The sequence below is a fragment of the Electrophorus electricus genome, chromosome 12 (assembly GCF_041902795.1).
Source record: "Electrophorus electricus isolate QZ-2024a chromosome 12, ASM4190279v1, whole genome shotgun sequence".
In the NCBI taxonomy this organism is placed as follows: domain Eukaryota; kingdom Metazoa; phylum Chordata; class Actinopteri; order Gymnotiformes; family Gymnotidae; genus Electrophorus; species Electrophorus electricus.
In genome coordinates, this window is record NC_137508.1 from 22,764,281 (window position 1) to 22,781,642 (window position 17,362).

The following is a 17,362-nucleotide window of genomic DNA, read 5'->3' on the forward strand; positions in this document are numbered from 1 at the left end:
TCCATCTCCCCTGAAACTATTGTTTTGTTTCTCTTTTGAGGTCTTTGGAGATATTGAGACCAGCTATACTGGTTGACTCAATACCTGGGTTTCAAGCCACATTAAAGTCTGTACCAATGCATCTGCCTACCTTCCTACCACCTGTGTTACACTTTCTTTACATAGCAGGAAGTGTATTTGTCAATATTATACACAGATTACATATTCAAATATGGTCAATATATCCAAACATTTAGGCAAATATATTTAAATTATGGGGTCTGTTACTTACATGCTACGTTATGTCCTTACCCATAAAACAGATCAAATAATTTAATATTAAATGTATGTTAAAGCAACAAGTGTCAAAAACAGGTCACTGTCATGACACTGCAACACGGAACCGCTCCACAAAGAGCAGAAAACCGCCTGCAGCCGAACGTCTGCCAGAAGCCTTATAAGAAACACGGACGTGTGTGTGTGTGTGTGTGTGTGTGTGTGTGTGTGTGTGTGTGTGTGTGTGTGTGTGTGTGTGTGTGTGTGTGTGTGTGTGTGTGTGTGTGTCTCAGCTTGCAGCTCGCGTAGAGGAAGCGTGCAAGGCTCGAGGTGAGTTTGGGAAGACAGGAAGCCAAGATGTGGTTAGTGCAGCTAAATACAGTGCGCGTTCGTGAAGGCTTTTTGCAGGAAGTCACACCACGCGCGGCTTTAAAAGCTTGCGCTCGGTGAAGCGGCTTGCTAAAAGGGAAGCGAAACCAAAAGGGTTTTTAAGTTTCGGAGTTTTAAATATTTTATATGTATAAATGTTTCCTGAAAACACACATACTTCAGAGAAGAAACGAGCAAGCTGTACCCTTAAAAACCACCCAGCACTAACAACCCCTTCCAACTGCATCCAAGCCCACAAACACACTGGTCTGTAAAGTGCATTCAAACTGTTTATTTACAACCTCTCAGTCAGAGAACATGGCAGCAAGGAAAAAATAAAATCAAAACGAAGAAAAACTAAATGGCAACCATTCTCCCTGAGCTGTACACAGATAGAAACAGAACAGAATCTTCAGGTGGTTCAGATAGAGGAGGAACCTGACCATGGCCCCACCCCTACTCGAAAGACCCGAACACTCCAGTACACATGCGCAGACTAATTACACAAAACCTTTTTACATAGTGGGGGGGGGGGGGGGGGGGGGGTTGCTTTTAATGGCTAGACATCCTGATTAAAATACACATGGTGTTTTCCGCACCAAGGTGACCTGCTAGAGTCTTTCCACCGAGGGAAGATGATGAATGGGGAGCGAGAGAGAGAGAGAAAGGAAAAAAAACAAAACAAAAAAAAAAACTTCAGACAAGTTCTCTTACTGCCCGCCCCCGATGCGGCTGGAGGAAGCCTTAATTATTTTTTCTCAATCCCAGTGCACTTCAAATAAAGCCTTTGCCTCAAGATCACCTCTCATTATGAATGATGGTGGGCAAAGAAGGTATAACGTTGTGATGAAAGGAAGGATGAAGGGATGACATCAATTTATACCCCAGGGGGCGATTACGCCCACCCCCAACAGTTGCATGCCACTTATCTGCTAGAATGCTGCTATATACAAAGACACTATTAATTTGCGGATATTCACAGTGAAACTATTTCTGCATACAAATACTATTTACATACAGTATTATGTATAGGATGAACTTGTTTTGGTGGAAGGAAAGGGGACAGAGTGCAATTTAAACTGAACATAGTAAAACTATTAAAGAGCATTCTACATGCTGCACAGTTTGAAGGTTGTACATGTCTGGCGCTTGCGACTCCACCATCTCTGTTCCCCAAGTTTCAGAAAACACCCGTCCACTTTCTCCAAACCGTGACGGCTGAAGGTGAAAAGTCATCCCACTGTTCTTTAACTCTCCACCACACCTACTTTGGAACTGCCATCCGAAACCCCATCTGCTGGCGATCTCTGCGAGCGATCAGTCATCAGCGACAACCTTCGGACATGGCCCACATCTTTACTGTGGTGTAGGGTTACTTCCTAGTGAACATTATACAAAACAAAACTAAAACAAACAAAAAAAAACTAAACAAAAAAACAAAACAAAACCAAACCCTTGGCTCCATTTTAGACCAAGTCAGAGTTCTCCATTGGACTGCAGCTGGAGGAGATATGATGGTCTTGAGGAGCAGGTCTTCTCAGCCTGGTTCATCTGACCATCGGATACAGATTCTGCTATGGTCTGGACAAAGTCTGCAAGCCTCAGAACTGCATGCCTTCCTTACGCATTTGGGTGGTTGTGTGTGTGCATGCACTTTGTAAATGGGTGTGTAGTATTTGAAGGAGTGTCTGAACTGAACAGAAGGAGCGAGCGGGAGTGAATGAGGGACATGAAGGTGGAGTACGTGTCAGTACGTAAACATTCCTGTGTGTGCAGGGAAGATGCTGGTATGGGAACTGAGAGAAACAGACAACACTTCCATCATTTTTAGTAAGTGAATATGAGGATATAATGCATCTCCCACTTTCATATCACCCTAAGATTCCTATGCTCTCAAAGAAGGAACACTGTTTTGAAGTCTGCTTTTTCAATTTAGCACCTGTATGAAGAGACAGAAAGCTGGTTCTTATATGATCTGTCGCGATTTTCAACACATGCGTGCGTGCGTGTGTTTGTACGTGCGTGCTTGCGTGTGTGTGTGTGTGTGTGTGTGTGTAAGTCAGTGCAGTCCTGTCTAATGCTGAGAGTTCAGCACGAGCTGTCCCTCTGGTGCTTGGCCATTGCTATCTTCTCCCTCTCCCTGCGTGTTCACCCCCTTCTCCTCCACGTCCTCCTCCTCCTTGCTGACGATATACTCCTCCGGAGGCCAGCGGAGCTCACCACTCTCCACCTCGCCCTCCGTCACCTGCACCACGATAGAGGGTAGGCGGTGCTTCTGTTTTCGGGAATGCTCGAAATCGGAAGGACCAGGAAAGATCTGCGGGGAATAAAATGACAGCGAGGTTGGGAATGGCACTTCTGCCCATGCTCATCTTAAGACAAGACCAGCTTTAAATACTATTCCATTGAGCTTCTGTTGATACAAACCAAGATGATTAAAGGAAAACAAGCACTACTGTGCCACATCATTAAAGTTTGTGTGAAATGTTGAATGTATGCTTAGATGTTGCAACACAAAGATGACGAACGGAATTCCAGAATTGACTTTCTTTCTGTTGCGTGCACGCACACACACATGCGCGCGCACACACATATCTTTCTCTTTGTTTATCTTTCATTCTTGGCCCCAGTAAGAGGAATATGGCTGGAGGCCCAGTCTCCATCCAAAAACCCCATCTTGGCTGACTTCTGGATGAAGTGGAGCAATGTTTTTTAGCTCTGTGCTTCAGCAACACACATGGAATGAAGGGAAAGTAAATGTCACCATGTAGGCAATAAGCCAAGAGAAGACAATATTTGAAGAGACAGAGAAACAGAAAACAGACACAAAAACAGAAAGACTCAAAGAATTAACAAGCTTCAGTTAAAAAAAAAAATTCACGAGGGAGTTTTCATCTGATTTCATTAGATATGGGAAAGAGAGAGAGAGAGAGAGAGAGAGAGAGAGAGAGAGAGAGGAATGTGAAATTGTGTGTGAGAAAATCAGCTCTCAGAGTGAAGAGGAGAAGTGAATTTTTGTCACAGCCTAGTACTGATAACACCCTAAGACACTGCTGTAGGGTTAGCATCTGGCAGCAAAGAGGCATGAAGCACCACACACACACACACACACACACACACACACACACAGCTGCAAAATCAGGCTGTGAAGGACAATGTGCAAAAATATCCGTTATCCATAGTTAAAAACAAAGGACGTAAGAATGAGTTCAGAAACCAAAGCCAGAGGAGGCTACAAAACTATTAGTTATCCAAGCCTGAGCCTACTAGACCTTTCACTGAAGAACCCACCTACAGTCAGTTTGCTTAAACCCGAGACAAATATGCGTGTTTAAAAAAGTATACCAAATGATGCGGTCAGTAATAAGCCCTCCCCCCAGTTCAGCCTTTCAGTTATCTCAGGCCAACAGCAAGAAAAAGACAATATATACATCACCACTCACTATAAATAGCTCCCCTTCAAAACAGCAAAGCATTATTTCTGCACAGCAACCAACAGAAGTGATTGGAGGGGTGTGGGGATGGGGAATAAGAAAACACAAACCCCTGCAGAGAGAGAAAGTGGGGAAGAGAGGGAGAGAGAGAGAGAGAGAGAGAGAGAGAGAGAGAGGGGGAGAGGGGGAGAGAGAGAGAGAGAGAGAGAGAGAGAGAGAGAGAGAGAGAGAGAGAGAGAGAGGGAGGGAGAGAGGGAGAGAGAGAGAGAGAGAGAGGGAGGGAGAGAGAGAGAGAGAGAGAGGTCCCTGAGGAATCCGGCTGGGCAGGGAGGAGCAGGTCCAGACCATGGTCCAGGAATACAGACTGGAAAGCACCATGGTGCGTTCCGGGTTGCTAGGAAGGGGAATTTTCTAATACCTGAAAGGTGTTGCCATCTTTGCTAGGACTGAGGAGCATGTCGTCTATCGGAGCACTGCTGATGATCACGTCCGTCATTTCACGACACGGCACGAACACGGGGCTGCAAATGCACGCACGCACACGCACACGCACACACACACACAGAAAATCAAAGATGAATAATTTAATCAAGCTGCATCACATAACATCAGATAATGCTGTACTTTCCTCATACAGGCCATCTCGCCCTCACCTATCCACACTACATACATACACGGTACACAAATACGGAGGCTCCCACTGTCTAAGAGACACTGCGAGGATATTCTGTATTATTAAGAACTTCCCCTTGCATGTTCTGCCACGCTGAACCATCAATAACCTTGCGTGTGTTCCTTTCGCATTTAGTCCGAACTCAGCAAAACGTTGAAAGTGCTGTGTGGCCATGCAGGTTCCACTGCATCTGGGTCAGTGATTAGAGCTACGAGGTCACGTCGCTGTTCGGCGCTCTGCTGCCTGGATATATTTAAAAAGTTCTAGTCATTGTGAAAGTGAGCTAGGAGCGAGCTGGCGACAGTGAGGAGTGAAGAGTGTCACTTCCAGCGTACAGCGAGGGCACTTTCCATCGGGCATCCTGGATGCTACTAGATACATATGTAACTGGGGGGGAAGATAGCGATTGATTCCAGTTAATGATGAAGGTGGTCGAGCTTTTACTGCCGGTGTGTCCAAGTAAATTGCCCCAGAAATCTCAAGGACTACCATACACTGTCAGAGCGGACATGTCAAAGGCAAGAAAGGGCATCTATTCCTGTATGAGCTGAGAACATAGGCTGCACCGTGGATCTTTTCTCACAGCAGTTATTTAAAGTCTGCCGGTATAGCAGCCAGTATGAGTGTGCGTGCATGCACGTACGCTCGCTCACACACACACACACACACACACACTTCAAGGGTCTAGCCAAATAAACTCCAACAAGAGCATTTATGTAAGCTTGTGATCAGAAAAACATGAAAAGAGAGGAATTCTCATGGAACTATGTACTGAATCCGATATGCCCAGAACATTATCTGCTGATGACTACAGTACACGCAGGTGAACACTACAAGTGTAATGATACTTTCTGAACTATGCAAAGGCTAAAGGTGTGATGCTACTGATCCAATGCAAACCTCATTACAGACAGCAAAAACATTTTAGTCCTACACATTCGCAAACATTTGTGAAAAATAAACATGTTTCATCATAATCAAAGATTTGACATCCACAGACAGAGCCAACCAAATGCCAGATCATACCTCCAAACCACTGAAGCTCCACCCCATGGGCTCTGTCTGTGTGTATATGTGTTTGTGTGTGTGCGCGCGCACGTGCTCATATCTGTGGGATTAATAACAGTTATGCCCAACAGGCCTCTTCTGACATGCAAAGCCTTGACACTTTGCACTTAAAAAGGAAAAAAAAATGAATGAAGCCCTGAGTTTTCTGTGATCTTTGGCAGGCATCTCCATATCGCCAGGCTTGTACGTTATCAACAGGAAGCTGCGCACGTGCCGTTGTCACAGACACTTGCTCGTTGTAAGGGATGTTTACATCTTGCTGCAGATGGCCGAGTATGTCACACAGAAGACAGTCAAGCAGGTGGAGGGCAAACGGAATCCGACCGCACAAAGAAGCTGGAGCCAACCACATATCACACATGTCCCAGTGGGATGCGCGCACACAAACACGTGTATTAAGGAAGCAAGACAAAACAACGCTGCACCAAATGGCAAGCCGATGACAAGCATTCCACCAGGTCTTCTCTCTAATGCCACAAGCAATATGCGCATCTTGATGCAACAGGCCCCAATAACTACAGATGGCTCCCAGTACAAGAGCAGACCATTTCAAGGTTGTTCTGAGAACCAGCAGGCATATCGAACATATGCCAACCGTATCACCAAGCGTTAGCTTTAGCATTATGATTTGGCGCCCACATAAAAGCAAAAACCCGGTGGGGGTGGGGGGTGGGGGAGGTGCTGTGTTCTTCCTTATGACCTTATGACCATTGCGGTAAAAAAAACAAAACAGGAAGTGCAGAAGAACAACTGGAAAGCATTCATAAAAAAAAAAAAAAAACTAAATAAATAAGCATGCTTTATATAGCCAGCAAAAAGCCACTTCTGCCTCTCATTCAAAGACAAGTTACAGTCTCAAGACTAAACCATGAACTTGGATCTTCCCAAGTGGGCTGCCATCAGTGCCCTGTCCTCCACTAGACATGCTGTACTGCCCCAAACCATGGAGAAGCCTCCAATTACAAAAATATAACGCACATTTACCTTCAAGTAACTGATTAAGTAATTGGGGTCATAGTTTAAGCTCCTAAATGCCATCCCCATTTATTCAATCACTTTAAATCATTTCTGGCCCTTAATATGAGGAGTGAAAGTATTTCTGCACCCACCAGTACATGCCCACACAGTATGGGGTAAGAGATGTAGGGCAAAGGAGATTCCGATAGATTTAGATGTACAGTCCTGGGCAGGAGAGGCCTGAAAGCTAAACACTCGAGCGCAGGCAGTGATATTTCAGCTCGGAGGCTGCATAAACATCCTGCTTGGCTAAGAATAACAGAGCATCAGCCTAATAAAACACGGAGGGGCACAGGAGAAGAGGAAGTGGAGGAGAGCGCTGGAGGAGAGAGGAGAACGCGAGAGGAGTCCGTCTCCCTAACCTGGGACCGGACGGGAGTGTCCCGGCCGCTGTCACACGAGGCCAACGCAAGGCCCCTCCTTCCCACAGAGCTCGAAAAAATTCTCCCATCCCAAGCAAAGTTTTCCTTATGAAACAAGCAAGAAGCCAGAGATATGGCTTCCAGCCAAGGGCAAAGGAGAATTTAGCTGTGGGAAGAGCTATTCGTGGCATCAAAGCAAGGAAAAGAGCCGTGCAATATTTTCCAGCAATCTGTTTGGAGTTTAGTGGTGATTAATGTCAAATTAATTGAATTGGATTCATCCAAACATTATTCCAGTATTTCAGACAGCAGGAGTGTACTTTAATAACTGGGTGCTGGGTGTCAACCGCAGCAATATGATTATTCAGACCGCCCGGGGAGAAACACCATGTCAAGAATAGCCACGTCTATTAAGTTTTACAGAAATCTAAGGATTCTTTGGGCATGTTTAATTGAGGCTATAAAACCAATGGCCACTAATGTCTCCTGGAGATCTGATGACTGTATGAGCTCAGCTCCATCGCAGAGCCCACACACCTGGTCATGGCCATCTGAAGGGACTGCCTAGCTAGCATGGGGCTGGAATGCGACTCTGCAGAGAGGCGGGGCATGTGGGGAAGGCGGAGCATGTGGGGGTGGGTGGGGCACATGAAGAGGGGGCGCGAAGCACAGGGCTGGGGACGCAGCTGCCGTCTGGATGCTGGGCCAAGGACCGCACTCCAGAGATGCCAATACCTCGACAGACGTCGAGACTAAGCGACAGACGGAAGCACTGAGAGGTTGGCAGTGCAGTCTTTCTCTCCCTCTCTCTCTCTCACACACACACACACACACACACACACACACACACACACACCAAGCATCTTATCCACCGCCAGCTCCACTATCTGGCTCATGTTTACTCAACCGCATTAAACAAGAGTGCGTTTATAAAGAATTTTTCATCTGTGTAAAGGACATGCAGTCCTATTGTTTTTGGGGACTCAACTGCAGATTTGCCCCATTTCATCTCTCTGTTCATCACCCATGGACAAGCTGGAGAACCGGAGCGCAGAAAGCCAAAACTGTTTTTCAGTGAATTGGTGGTAATCACCTGCAGAAGCTAAACAACAGGTCGCTGGGCCCATTGGGAGACTGGACCACACTCCCGAGGTGCCGGCTAAGCCAGAGCCTCCCACCAATGAGTGAAGGTTTCCGCTGGCTGCCTTTAATTTAACGACGCCATTCTCAACCCTGCTCAGGACATGCTGAATCTGTGCCATTCCCCCTCTGCTGTGACCACTGCTCAGATGAGCTCATCGAGAGCAAGACTACCCCCCCCCCCCCCACTAAAACCCCCCAGTGATGAACTACTTGGAGCTCACCAGGTTCAGAGATTTATCAGTCCTATAAAGAGAGGAGATGACTACACATATTCCCATGTCATTGCTAGAGGGCATCTGTAGCTGTACGCTCTGACAGCATGTATTCAGTGCTGCGAAACAAAAGCTTAGAAGAACTGGCACAGTGGATAGGCAGGCAAAGACCGGTGCAAGGCAGCGGTGCTCAGAAATGGATCTGGGTCCACCCCAGACCACCTACTCTAATGTTAATGATAGCATATCTTGGCAGCAAAACTGTGCTCAGATCAGTGGAACACATGACTGCGGTGAAAACATTGCTGGTTACAATGCTGCAGTGTTTGGGTGCAGGAAATGGGCCTTCCTTGTTCTCTAGTCATTTTCTATTTACACTCACTCATTACAGTCCTACACACACCGTCCTACCCATATGATTCTGTTAATAAGGAGAGGAGAAGTCTTAGATGGCACAAACCATTTCCAAGTAGAGTCTAACAAGAAGCATGGAAAGTGACACTGTGCAGCGGCACCTGTAAACAACAAGCAAAAAGAGCAAGCACCTACAAGCAGCTATGTCTAATTTCACTCTGACACCTTTGGGATCACCCAGATGTAAACAAAACAAGAGTGGCATGGCTGGGTTGACACAAGTCCTTTGATGGAGAGCTACGTGAGGAAATCAAGGGCCTTTGCAAACCAAACCACCAGCAAATCGCTTGCAGTAGTGTGCAGAGAAACTGCAACTTTGCTCGCACGCACACACAGACAGACAGAGAAAGATAACTGAAGGTCAGGTTTTCACATTCTGACAACTCAAAGTGGTTGGAGGAGATAGAAAAAAAAAAAACCCCAAAGCAATAGTGTTATGGGTACAGGGCTGTCAGTGATCAGTGGCCCCTCCCCTCCAACCCCAGGACGGACCCCGGTCTCGTGTGGGGAGAGGGTGATAGTAAGCGAAGGTTTTGGTATGAAATGGTGCATATGCATGCTGCTCCATCCACTGAAAGTCTAGTCTTTGCTTGCTTACTGTGGTGCATGCGGTGCTCGGTTGGTCGCGTTCACTACGGAACGTGACCTTTAACACAGGCTGACAGGGCAGCAGTAATGACTCACATCGACCTGTGCAGTGGATTTGGGTGGAAATAACGCGATGGGGAGTGCCTCCAAACACCTCTAACATGTTCCACTGTGACTCACGGTTATCTGAGTGCAGTCCATGGATGGTGATTTTGTTAATCTTCTAGATGTGGATTTACAGCAAAGGTACCGTAACACCAATGACCTTCTCGCGTATTCCACAGCGCGAAACGATTTGTTGCAACTTTGCAAAGCTCTGGGGGGAAAAAAACGATCTCATATCCAGCGCAACGTTTTTACAAAGCTTTTTGCTCTGTTCAGACAGCCAATCGTTCAGGTTTTGATCGGATTCTTTTTAAATTCACACTATACGTGTTAACTACCAGCCTGCTCGAAAACACTGGTTTCTCGCGATGCGTTTGGCTAAATTACAGTGTCGATTTGTCCAGACTGCATGTATTTTAAAACAATGATCTATTCATAGCAAAACGGCTTTTTCATTCAACGATCGCAAAACTGCTACACCTGTCCGAAAATAACACCGATGTTCTTCACCGTAGCCCACCTTTAATAAATGCAAAAGACTACACATCTTACCAGTGCAGTGGAGGACAGTATACAGACATGTAGGTCTTCGCGTCTGCACGCTTATCAGTTGATCAAGGCGAGCGCTTCTTCTCTCCTTTCGCGAGCGACGTGCGTGCAACTTATTGAAATACAAAAAAAGCGTTTAAAGAGGCATCAAAGGATTAAGGCGCAAATGACAACAGCCACTTACAGTCTCTCCATCGACTACTTTGACTTTGCAGCGAACTGTATTTTATAAAGGAGGCGTGTAACGCAACCAGCGGACCCGCCCCTCCTTCTCCCCAGCGCGCACACACACACAAGGGTTTAACCAAATCTTGAATGACTGCATGGCCGTATGAGAAGGAAGAAACGCGGCTGGTGCTGGTCAGATGGCCAATAGGTTTGATGACGACAATGGTACAGGACTTATTTCATTGGATGTTACGGATGCTGCAACACACACCCACACTCACTCACACACACACACACACACACACACACACACACACACACCCCAACACCATGCAAGCGGTGGACACCAGCACCTTATCCGCCCTGAGCGCACGCACACACGAATACTTTGATACGACTGAATGCGACTAGCTGAGTATTTGGAGTTCCAAGTCCAAGTTTAATGCATACGAAATCGGACTGGCACAGGGGCATACTGACGTGATGACCACTCTACAGACCCAGGGCTGTATTTTAAGTGCCCGTCTAAAGGAAGGGCTCTGATTCAGGCTTTGGTTTTGCGTCTCATGACTGGGGAGAAAACCAACCCCATGTGGGCATTCATTCTCTGGAGGTCTCTGAATTTCCACTTCAGGAGGCCAATAATATGAGACCCAGAAGAAGTAGTCCAAATGTATGTATCAGTATCCGTTAACCGGCTGTAGCAGGTCTCCGTTAACGGATGTATCAGTGTCGGAAGAAGGCAGTCTTTGGTCTTCAGTACATATCAGTCACTTGTTGAATGCTCTTTTTAAGTCGTAAATTGTCTGTGGTTATAACTCAGGCAATTGTTAAAAAAGCACCCACTATGGTGGTTACATACCAAGTAACATACTGTCAGTCATTACGTTTTAGTAGAGATTTATTTGCTTCAATGCACAGGAAAGCAAGAGGGGGAGAGAGAGAGAGAGAGAGAGATTTTTTTCAATTTTTAAAAATCTAATCCACAGCACCATCTACTGGCCACGCAAAGTGTTACTTGCAAGATAGTCCTGCCCCCTACTGTATAATTATGTCAAAGACAATACATTTCTTTTGACTGCATGACGTTGAAAACTATGAATAGGTTTATTTTTCTTAAAGGCGTGTGGTATTTGCAAAGCTAATGAATGGGGTCTGAAAGAGGCTTCCGATAGCCGTATCTGTCAGGCTGAATTGCTGCATGACTCCACCCTACAGAATGCCTGAATTTAGGAAGATTTGTACTGAATTACTAGTTACTAGAGATTAATTATTATTGCTGCACAAATTTATGATATATTTAAAGACTAAGGGAAATGTATAAATATATGGACAAAGGGTTTCACACAGGGCTCTTTCCTGGTGTGTATGTGTAAGAATATGACTTACTTTCTGACTACAACAGCTGCACAAAAAGGTGAGGGGCTTACCCTTTACTTTTACTGAGAAACAGTAATGAGATTCGGAAAATATGAGAAACTGAAACAAACACACACCTCCCCAATTGCTCTGTCTGGCTCTTTTTATAAGGAGCTGTGTATAGAGACACCCACAAAGACTCTTCTCACCTCTCTGAAACATGATGTTCTTCAGCCCTGCCTCTCTCATTGGACTCCTGCTCACTGTGACCGGTAAGAGCACCCCAAACATCAAGTGATATCAACGAAGCAACATTTCTCCTCGCAGTGAATGGAGACAATGAACTACTATCCTATCTGAGTAGATTCTCTTTCCTTTGGTTCTCTTCTACTTTTCGTAAGCAAATTTTATTTGCCAGCCTATGTTTATTTATTTATTTATTGGTGTTCATTTCAGGTTTGGCAGCATATACCTTATCTCAAGAGAAGTCCAAGTCTGTGAAACTGGGAGACACGGTGAAGATACTTTGTACTGCACAAGATGATCAGCATTACATTTCATGGTACCGACAAAAAACTGGCAGTGCCCCTGAGTTTCTGCTCAGAAACAACATAAGAGCGAGTGGATTACCCAGAAGGTTCACTTACACTGACTCAGGCACCCAGGACTATCTGAACATCAATGGGGTAGAATCCCAGGATGAAGCGGTCTACTACTGTGCTTGTGTTAGCTGTGGATCGGCTTACGGTGCTGCGTTCCAGTGGAGTGCTCATACAAACATCTACTCGGCTGACTTCCCCCTTCCATGAGTCGGTCCAGTCACTTGGACTTGGGATCTTTCAGTAAATGGCCATGGGAAACTGGCCGGTGCATGGTCAGTTTCTTCCATTTAGCTGGATGTGTGATTTGAACACACTTTCTTTTAGGAGGGGTGATAGGAGCACTGCCTGAATGTGGGCTGTGCTCATAGCCTGCAGTACTGATGTTTGGGTACTGGCATCTAACACTGTGAGGTGGTAGCACAGTGTTTGCTGAAGGCACCAGCCTTGGTAAGAACACTTTTATTTTTAAAAAATGGCATTTCTGTGTCACTGTAGCTATAACTAAATGCAGTAATATCTTTCTTTAAAATTTTAAATTCTATTTTTAATGACTGGAATTACACACATTTTCTCCACTTAGCTATATTTGGTTTATATATAATGTGATATGTATTGAAAAGGCTCTATACTAGACTATGTAAATAATATGTATAACATTGAATAGAGTAATTACACATATCAATATTCCCCGTTGATAGCTGAATGCAGGGTACAATCTATATTTGCCATTGTTTGGGAAGCAAACATGTATGTGAAAATTGTGAAAGATCATTCACTCTTTTTTTATGTTCTATAATCTGTTTCGGACACATCATTCCTGTTATAGCTGCATTCATCTTTCTCTTGATCTTTTTCCCTAGAGGTGTCTTCTCCAGCTCGTCCTGTGTCTCCTCCATCCCTGCTGGTCCTGTCTCCCTCCCAGACTCCGCCCTCTGGGAGCGAGGCCACCATCGTGTGCCTCGCTCGGGGTTTCTACCCTGACGATGCCACCCTGTCCTGGTCCGAGGACGGCACCGCCATGGCGGGTCCTGAGGTCCAGATGAGCGCATCTTGGCGTCAGGCTGACGGCACGTTCTTCCGGAGCAGCTTCCTGAAACTCAGTGCGGAAAGCTGGAGCTCCGGACGCACCTACACCTGCACCGTGAGCCACTCGGCCCTGGCCAGCCCTGTGAGCTCCAGCGCTGGGGTGGAGCAGTGTGGGTAGAGCAACCTCACAATACTGAAATACAAAGAACAGTATTTCCCAGGTTTACTTCTAATTCAGAGGTTTGAGACTAGTAGCTTAGTTGGCCATGTTGTTCTTGTCCAGTACAGGACACAGGAAAACCTGCTTCACAGCCCAAAGCACCAATGAAAGAATGTAATTTTCTTACTGTACATTTCTATTATGCAAGGGATTGCATCTGTACTGCTCAGTGTTACTGAATAAAACTCTTTCATCATATAACCAGAGTGATGTCTTTAAGTGTCTTTACATGGATTTATGCAACCAACACTCCCATGTGCACTATGACCCTACTCTGTTACCCCAAACACTCTTACCGTGGACATTCACATCAAAGCATCCTGCACACACAGCCTAAAACATATAATAATAATAATAATAATAATAATAATAATAATAATAATAGCACTTTACATTTTCATAATAAAATAATTGACATAAGAAAAATTAAATAAAGTTTATATGAAAATAAAGAACATTAATTAAATAACATTCAAATAAATTATGAAAATAAAATGTTAAAATGAGGTGCATTCTGTAACAGGTTTTTATCTAGATTTAAACACACAAATCTTACTTTTTTATGTTTATGTTTATGAAATAAACATAAATGTTTATGTTTATGAAATAAAAAGCCCTGAGGCAGTTTTAAATAATGCTGATTGTCATAGAGTAAAGATAATTTTTCATCACTTCACATTCTGTTACTAATATGCATAAAATAATAAAAACCTATGGAATATTACATTATTTTACATTATTACTTTACATTATTTGAGTTATTTGACCATTTATTGATATGTGTGTTTTTGTGCTCTTGGAGCAATATAAATAAATTAAAAGCAAAAGAACTTTGCTTCTGAAGACCATAAAAATTTGAATAATATAATATAATAATATAATATTGAAATAATTGAATGTGTACCTTAGAAAATACAGCATTAATAATGGTTGAAGTTTCGTAAATTGAGCTTTATGTACAGTCTTTGGGTGCTCAGCCATGCTGATGTCATCTTTATTGCAAAAGCTTCTCCCCCTAGCTGTTTGAAGTTCAGTGCTGAAAGCAGAATTCTATTAATGGAGACCCCAGGGGTCAAATTTACATGCAGTTTCTGTTCCTGATCTTTTTCCTGAACATCTGAATTGTCATGGTTGACTTTCCACTAGCTGGGTATTAAGAAAGACTGAATTAAATTTACAGTTAAACATTATTTCCACATATATACACTGACAATCGTCCAAAATCCCAGTGGGTAGATATAAAATTAGTTAAATATGGAAAGAACCATGTTATTGCACAACTTGTTATGCATTTTCTCATCTCTCTCTCTCTCTCTCTCTCTCTCTCTCTCTCTCTCTCTCTCTCTCTCTCTCTCTTTGTATGTGTGTGTGTGTGTGTGTGTGTGTGTGTGTGTGTGTGTGTGTGTGTGTGTCACAGTTTGTTGGCTCCCTTTATAAGCAGTAGTTTGTAAGTGTATGTGTCCTGCTCTGAACATTCCCAGACTCATTTCTCCTCTCTGAACACTGGAAGCCTGAACATGATTCTCAACAATGCCTCCCTGTCTACACTCCTGATCACTCTATCTAGTAACTCACAGCCAATATCCACCACCTTCCCTTCTGATGTAAAACATTTTATATTTCTCTAACCAGTTTTAACTAGTAATACTCTGTAACGTGGATATGTTATGGATATGTAATAATAATCAGAGATTTAAATCACACAGCAAACATGCTTTTATGCAGGATTCTGCTGTGTTCACAGGACTCGAGGCCATAGTGCATCTGACCCAGGAGAAGACTTTGGATGTCAGTGTGGGACAGAATGTTAAAATTCTATGTAAAAAAGATCAAAGTGGCTGGACAATTTCATGGTACCAACAGAAGACTGGAGAAGCTCCAAAGTTCCTACTTGCTGATAGCAACAGGGCCAGTGGATTGCCTGGCAGATTCACATACACGGACAGTGGCTATAACGAGTACCTGAATATCAATGGCGTGTAGGCTGAAGATGAGGCCATTTACTACTGTGGCTGTATCATATGTGAGAACCATCACAGTGTTACAGTTTGTCATACTGCTTGTACAAAAACCTCCAGAGTGACTTTGGTTACCTGAAGTTGCTCGGAGTCTGTCAAGTAGCTGAGATCTAGCCAGGATGCGTTGGAATAAGAGTTCTGAGTGAGCTCTCATGTATGGCAGAGTTGGTCCTGCTGCTGGTCCTGTCTCCCTCCCAGACTCCGCCCTCTGGGGGCGAGGCCAGCATCATGTGCCTCGCTGGGGTTTCTACCCTGATGCTGCCACCCTGTCCTGGTCCGAGGACGGCACCGCCATGGCGGGTCCTGAGGTCCAGATGGGCTCATCTCGGCATCAGGCTGATGGCACGTTCTCCCGGAACAGCTTCCTGAAACTCAGTGCAGAACGCTGGAGCTCCGGATGCACCTACACCTGCACCGTGAGCCACTCGGCCCTGGCCAGCCCTGTGAGCTCCAGCGCTGGGGTGGAGCAGTGTGGGTAGACAGCTGCAGGAGATGAAGCATATTAATATTAATGTCACTTCACATCTTAATGTTTTCTGCTTTTTGGTTTGATGTGTTTTGTTTAACAGCTCACTGGAACTGTATTGCTAATTGCATCTCTTTGCCTTAATAAAATTATTATCAAATGTCTAAAATGATATGTGTGGTTTTGTAAGCACTTTTACCAGGGATAATATTTGAGCTTTCACTTAGTTGAAACTTCCACAATTCTTCTGGATCGCTACCTTAGTTAAACATGAACATTTATTTAGTTCATATATAGCAAATTAATTCTTTAATTTTTAAACATTATTATCAAATTTAGAATTTCATCATATCAACTTTCCTTCTTACTGTGTGGACTAAAAATGACATTTTGGAAAGTCACTGCAGATAAAAGCATACTTGAGTTCCAGGGCCTGTCATTCTGACCTTTTGACTTGACAAAAACAAGCAAACAAATAATAAAAAACAAACAAACAAACAAATAACCTTTCGCCTCTTATATTTCATCATAGTATATTTCAAAAGTAAAATATTTAAATGAGCTGATGTTAGTCATGACAATCACAGTCAATTATTATCTTCTAAGTAAATTGCATATAATAGTAAATTCTTATAAGATAGATTAAATATCAACAATTTACACATATTGGAATTAAAAGACTTCAAAGAATGCAGCTTGATGCATCAGTCTTATCAATCTTATTTTAATAAACGGGCAGTAGCACAGAAAGGTCAGATCCGGAGCTTAGGTGACGAACAACAAAAAGGGGTCAAAACCAGGGCAACAAACCAAATTCATAAAACCAATCCATGTGCTAGAGAGGGCACCCAATACTTCACCATGAGGACTCAGAACATGAGAGTTTAAGTAGGGGAGGCAGTCAGCTGAAAACAGGTGGATCACATTTGTACTCTGGTGAAGGTGAACAAGGGCAGAACATTTAGTTGATTATTCAGGACTGTCTGGTTCTTCTGACAATGGAGTGGCTTGTGGACCTGACAGGAACCTCTCAACGAACGTTGTTCTGAAGTCCCAGGAGATCAGATTTACATGCACTTCCTGTGCATGCCTTTGCCTGCACACATCTCCATTTGTCACATTTCACTCATTCTTTCATTGTGGCATAATGCACATGATGCTCTCTCAGGTCTGTATTTCATCATCTGGTCCTGCTGTTTGATTTCTCACACTGCATGCATGACAACAGGAGAGCGGTGTACCAGTCAATGCACCAATCAATTGCAAATACATTTAAATAATTTGATCTGTTGTTAACTGTGTTGTGTGTGGTGT

At 44.0% G+C, this 17,362-nt stretch overlaps 2 protein-coding genes and 1 pseudogene across 3 annotated transcripts; 2 read left to right on the forward strand and 1 right to left on the reverse strand.

The window, feature by feature from the left end:
• Positions 1-901: 901 nt before the first annotated feature.
• On the reverse strand, positions 902-10,506 carry lbh (LBH regulator of WNT signaling pathway). Its single transcript, XM_027007086.3, has 3 exons — positions 10,193-10,506; positions 4,477-4,579; positions 902-2,941 (listed from the first exon to the last, which is right to left on the reverse strand). Exons 1-3 carry the CDS (start codon positions 10,219-10,221, stop codon positions 2,699-2,701), a joined length of 375 nt encoding a protein of 124 aa, XP_026862887.1. The 5' UTR covers positions 10,222-10,506; the 3' UTR covers positions 902-2,698.
• Positions 10,507-11,843: 1,337 nt separating this feature from the next.
• On the forward strand, positions 11,844-13,765 carry LOC113575529 (immunoglobulin lambda-1 light chain-like). 2 transcript variants are annotated; one of them, XM_081724972.1, is made up of 4 exons: positions 11,844-11,988; positions 12,173-12,463; positions 12,742-12,759; positions 13,179-13,765. In XM_081724972.1, the coding sequence occupies exons 1-4, from the start codon at positions 11,937-11,939 to the stop codon at positions 13,520-13,522; spliced, it is 705 nt and encodes a 234-aa protein (XP_081581098.1). In that variant the 5' UTR covers positions 11,844-11,936; the 3' UTR covers positions 13,523-13,765. The 2 variants fall into 2 exon arrangements, 1 of the variants encoding a protein (XP_081581098.1); XR_014126648.1 differs by lacking the exons at positions 11,844-11,988; positions 12,173-12,463 and having other exon boundaries at positions 12,523-12,765; positions 13,179-13,317.
• A 1,316-nt stretch (positions 13,766-15,081) lies between these two features.
• LOC113575528 (immunoglobulin lambda-1 light chain-like) lies at positions 15,082-16,063 on the forward strand (annotated as a pseudogene).
• Positions 16,064-17,362: the final 1,299 nt, after the last annotated feature.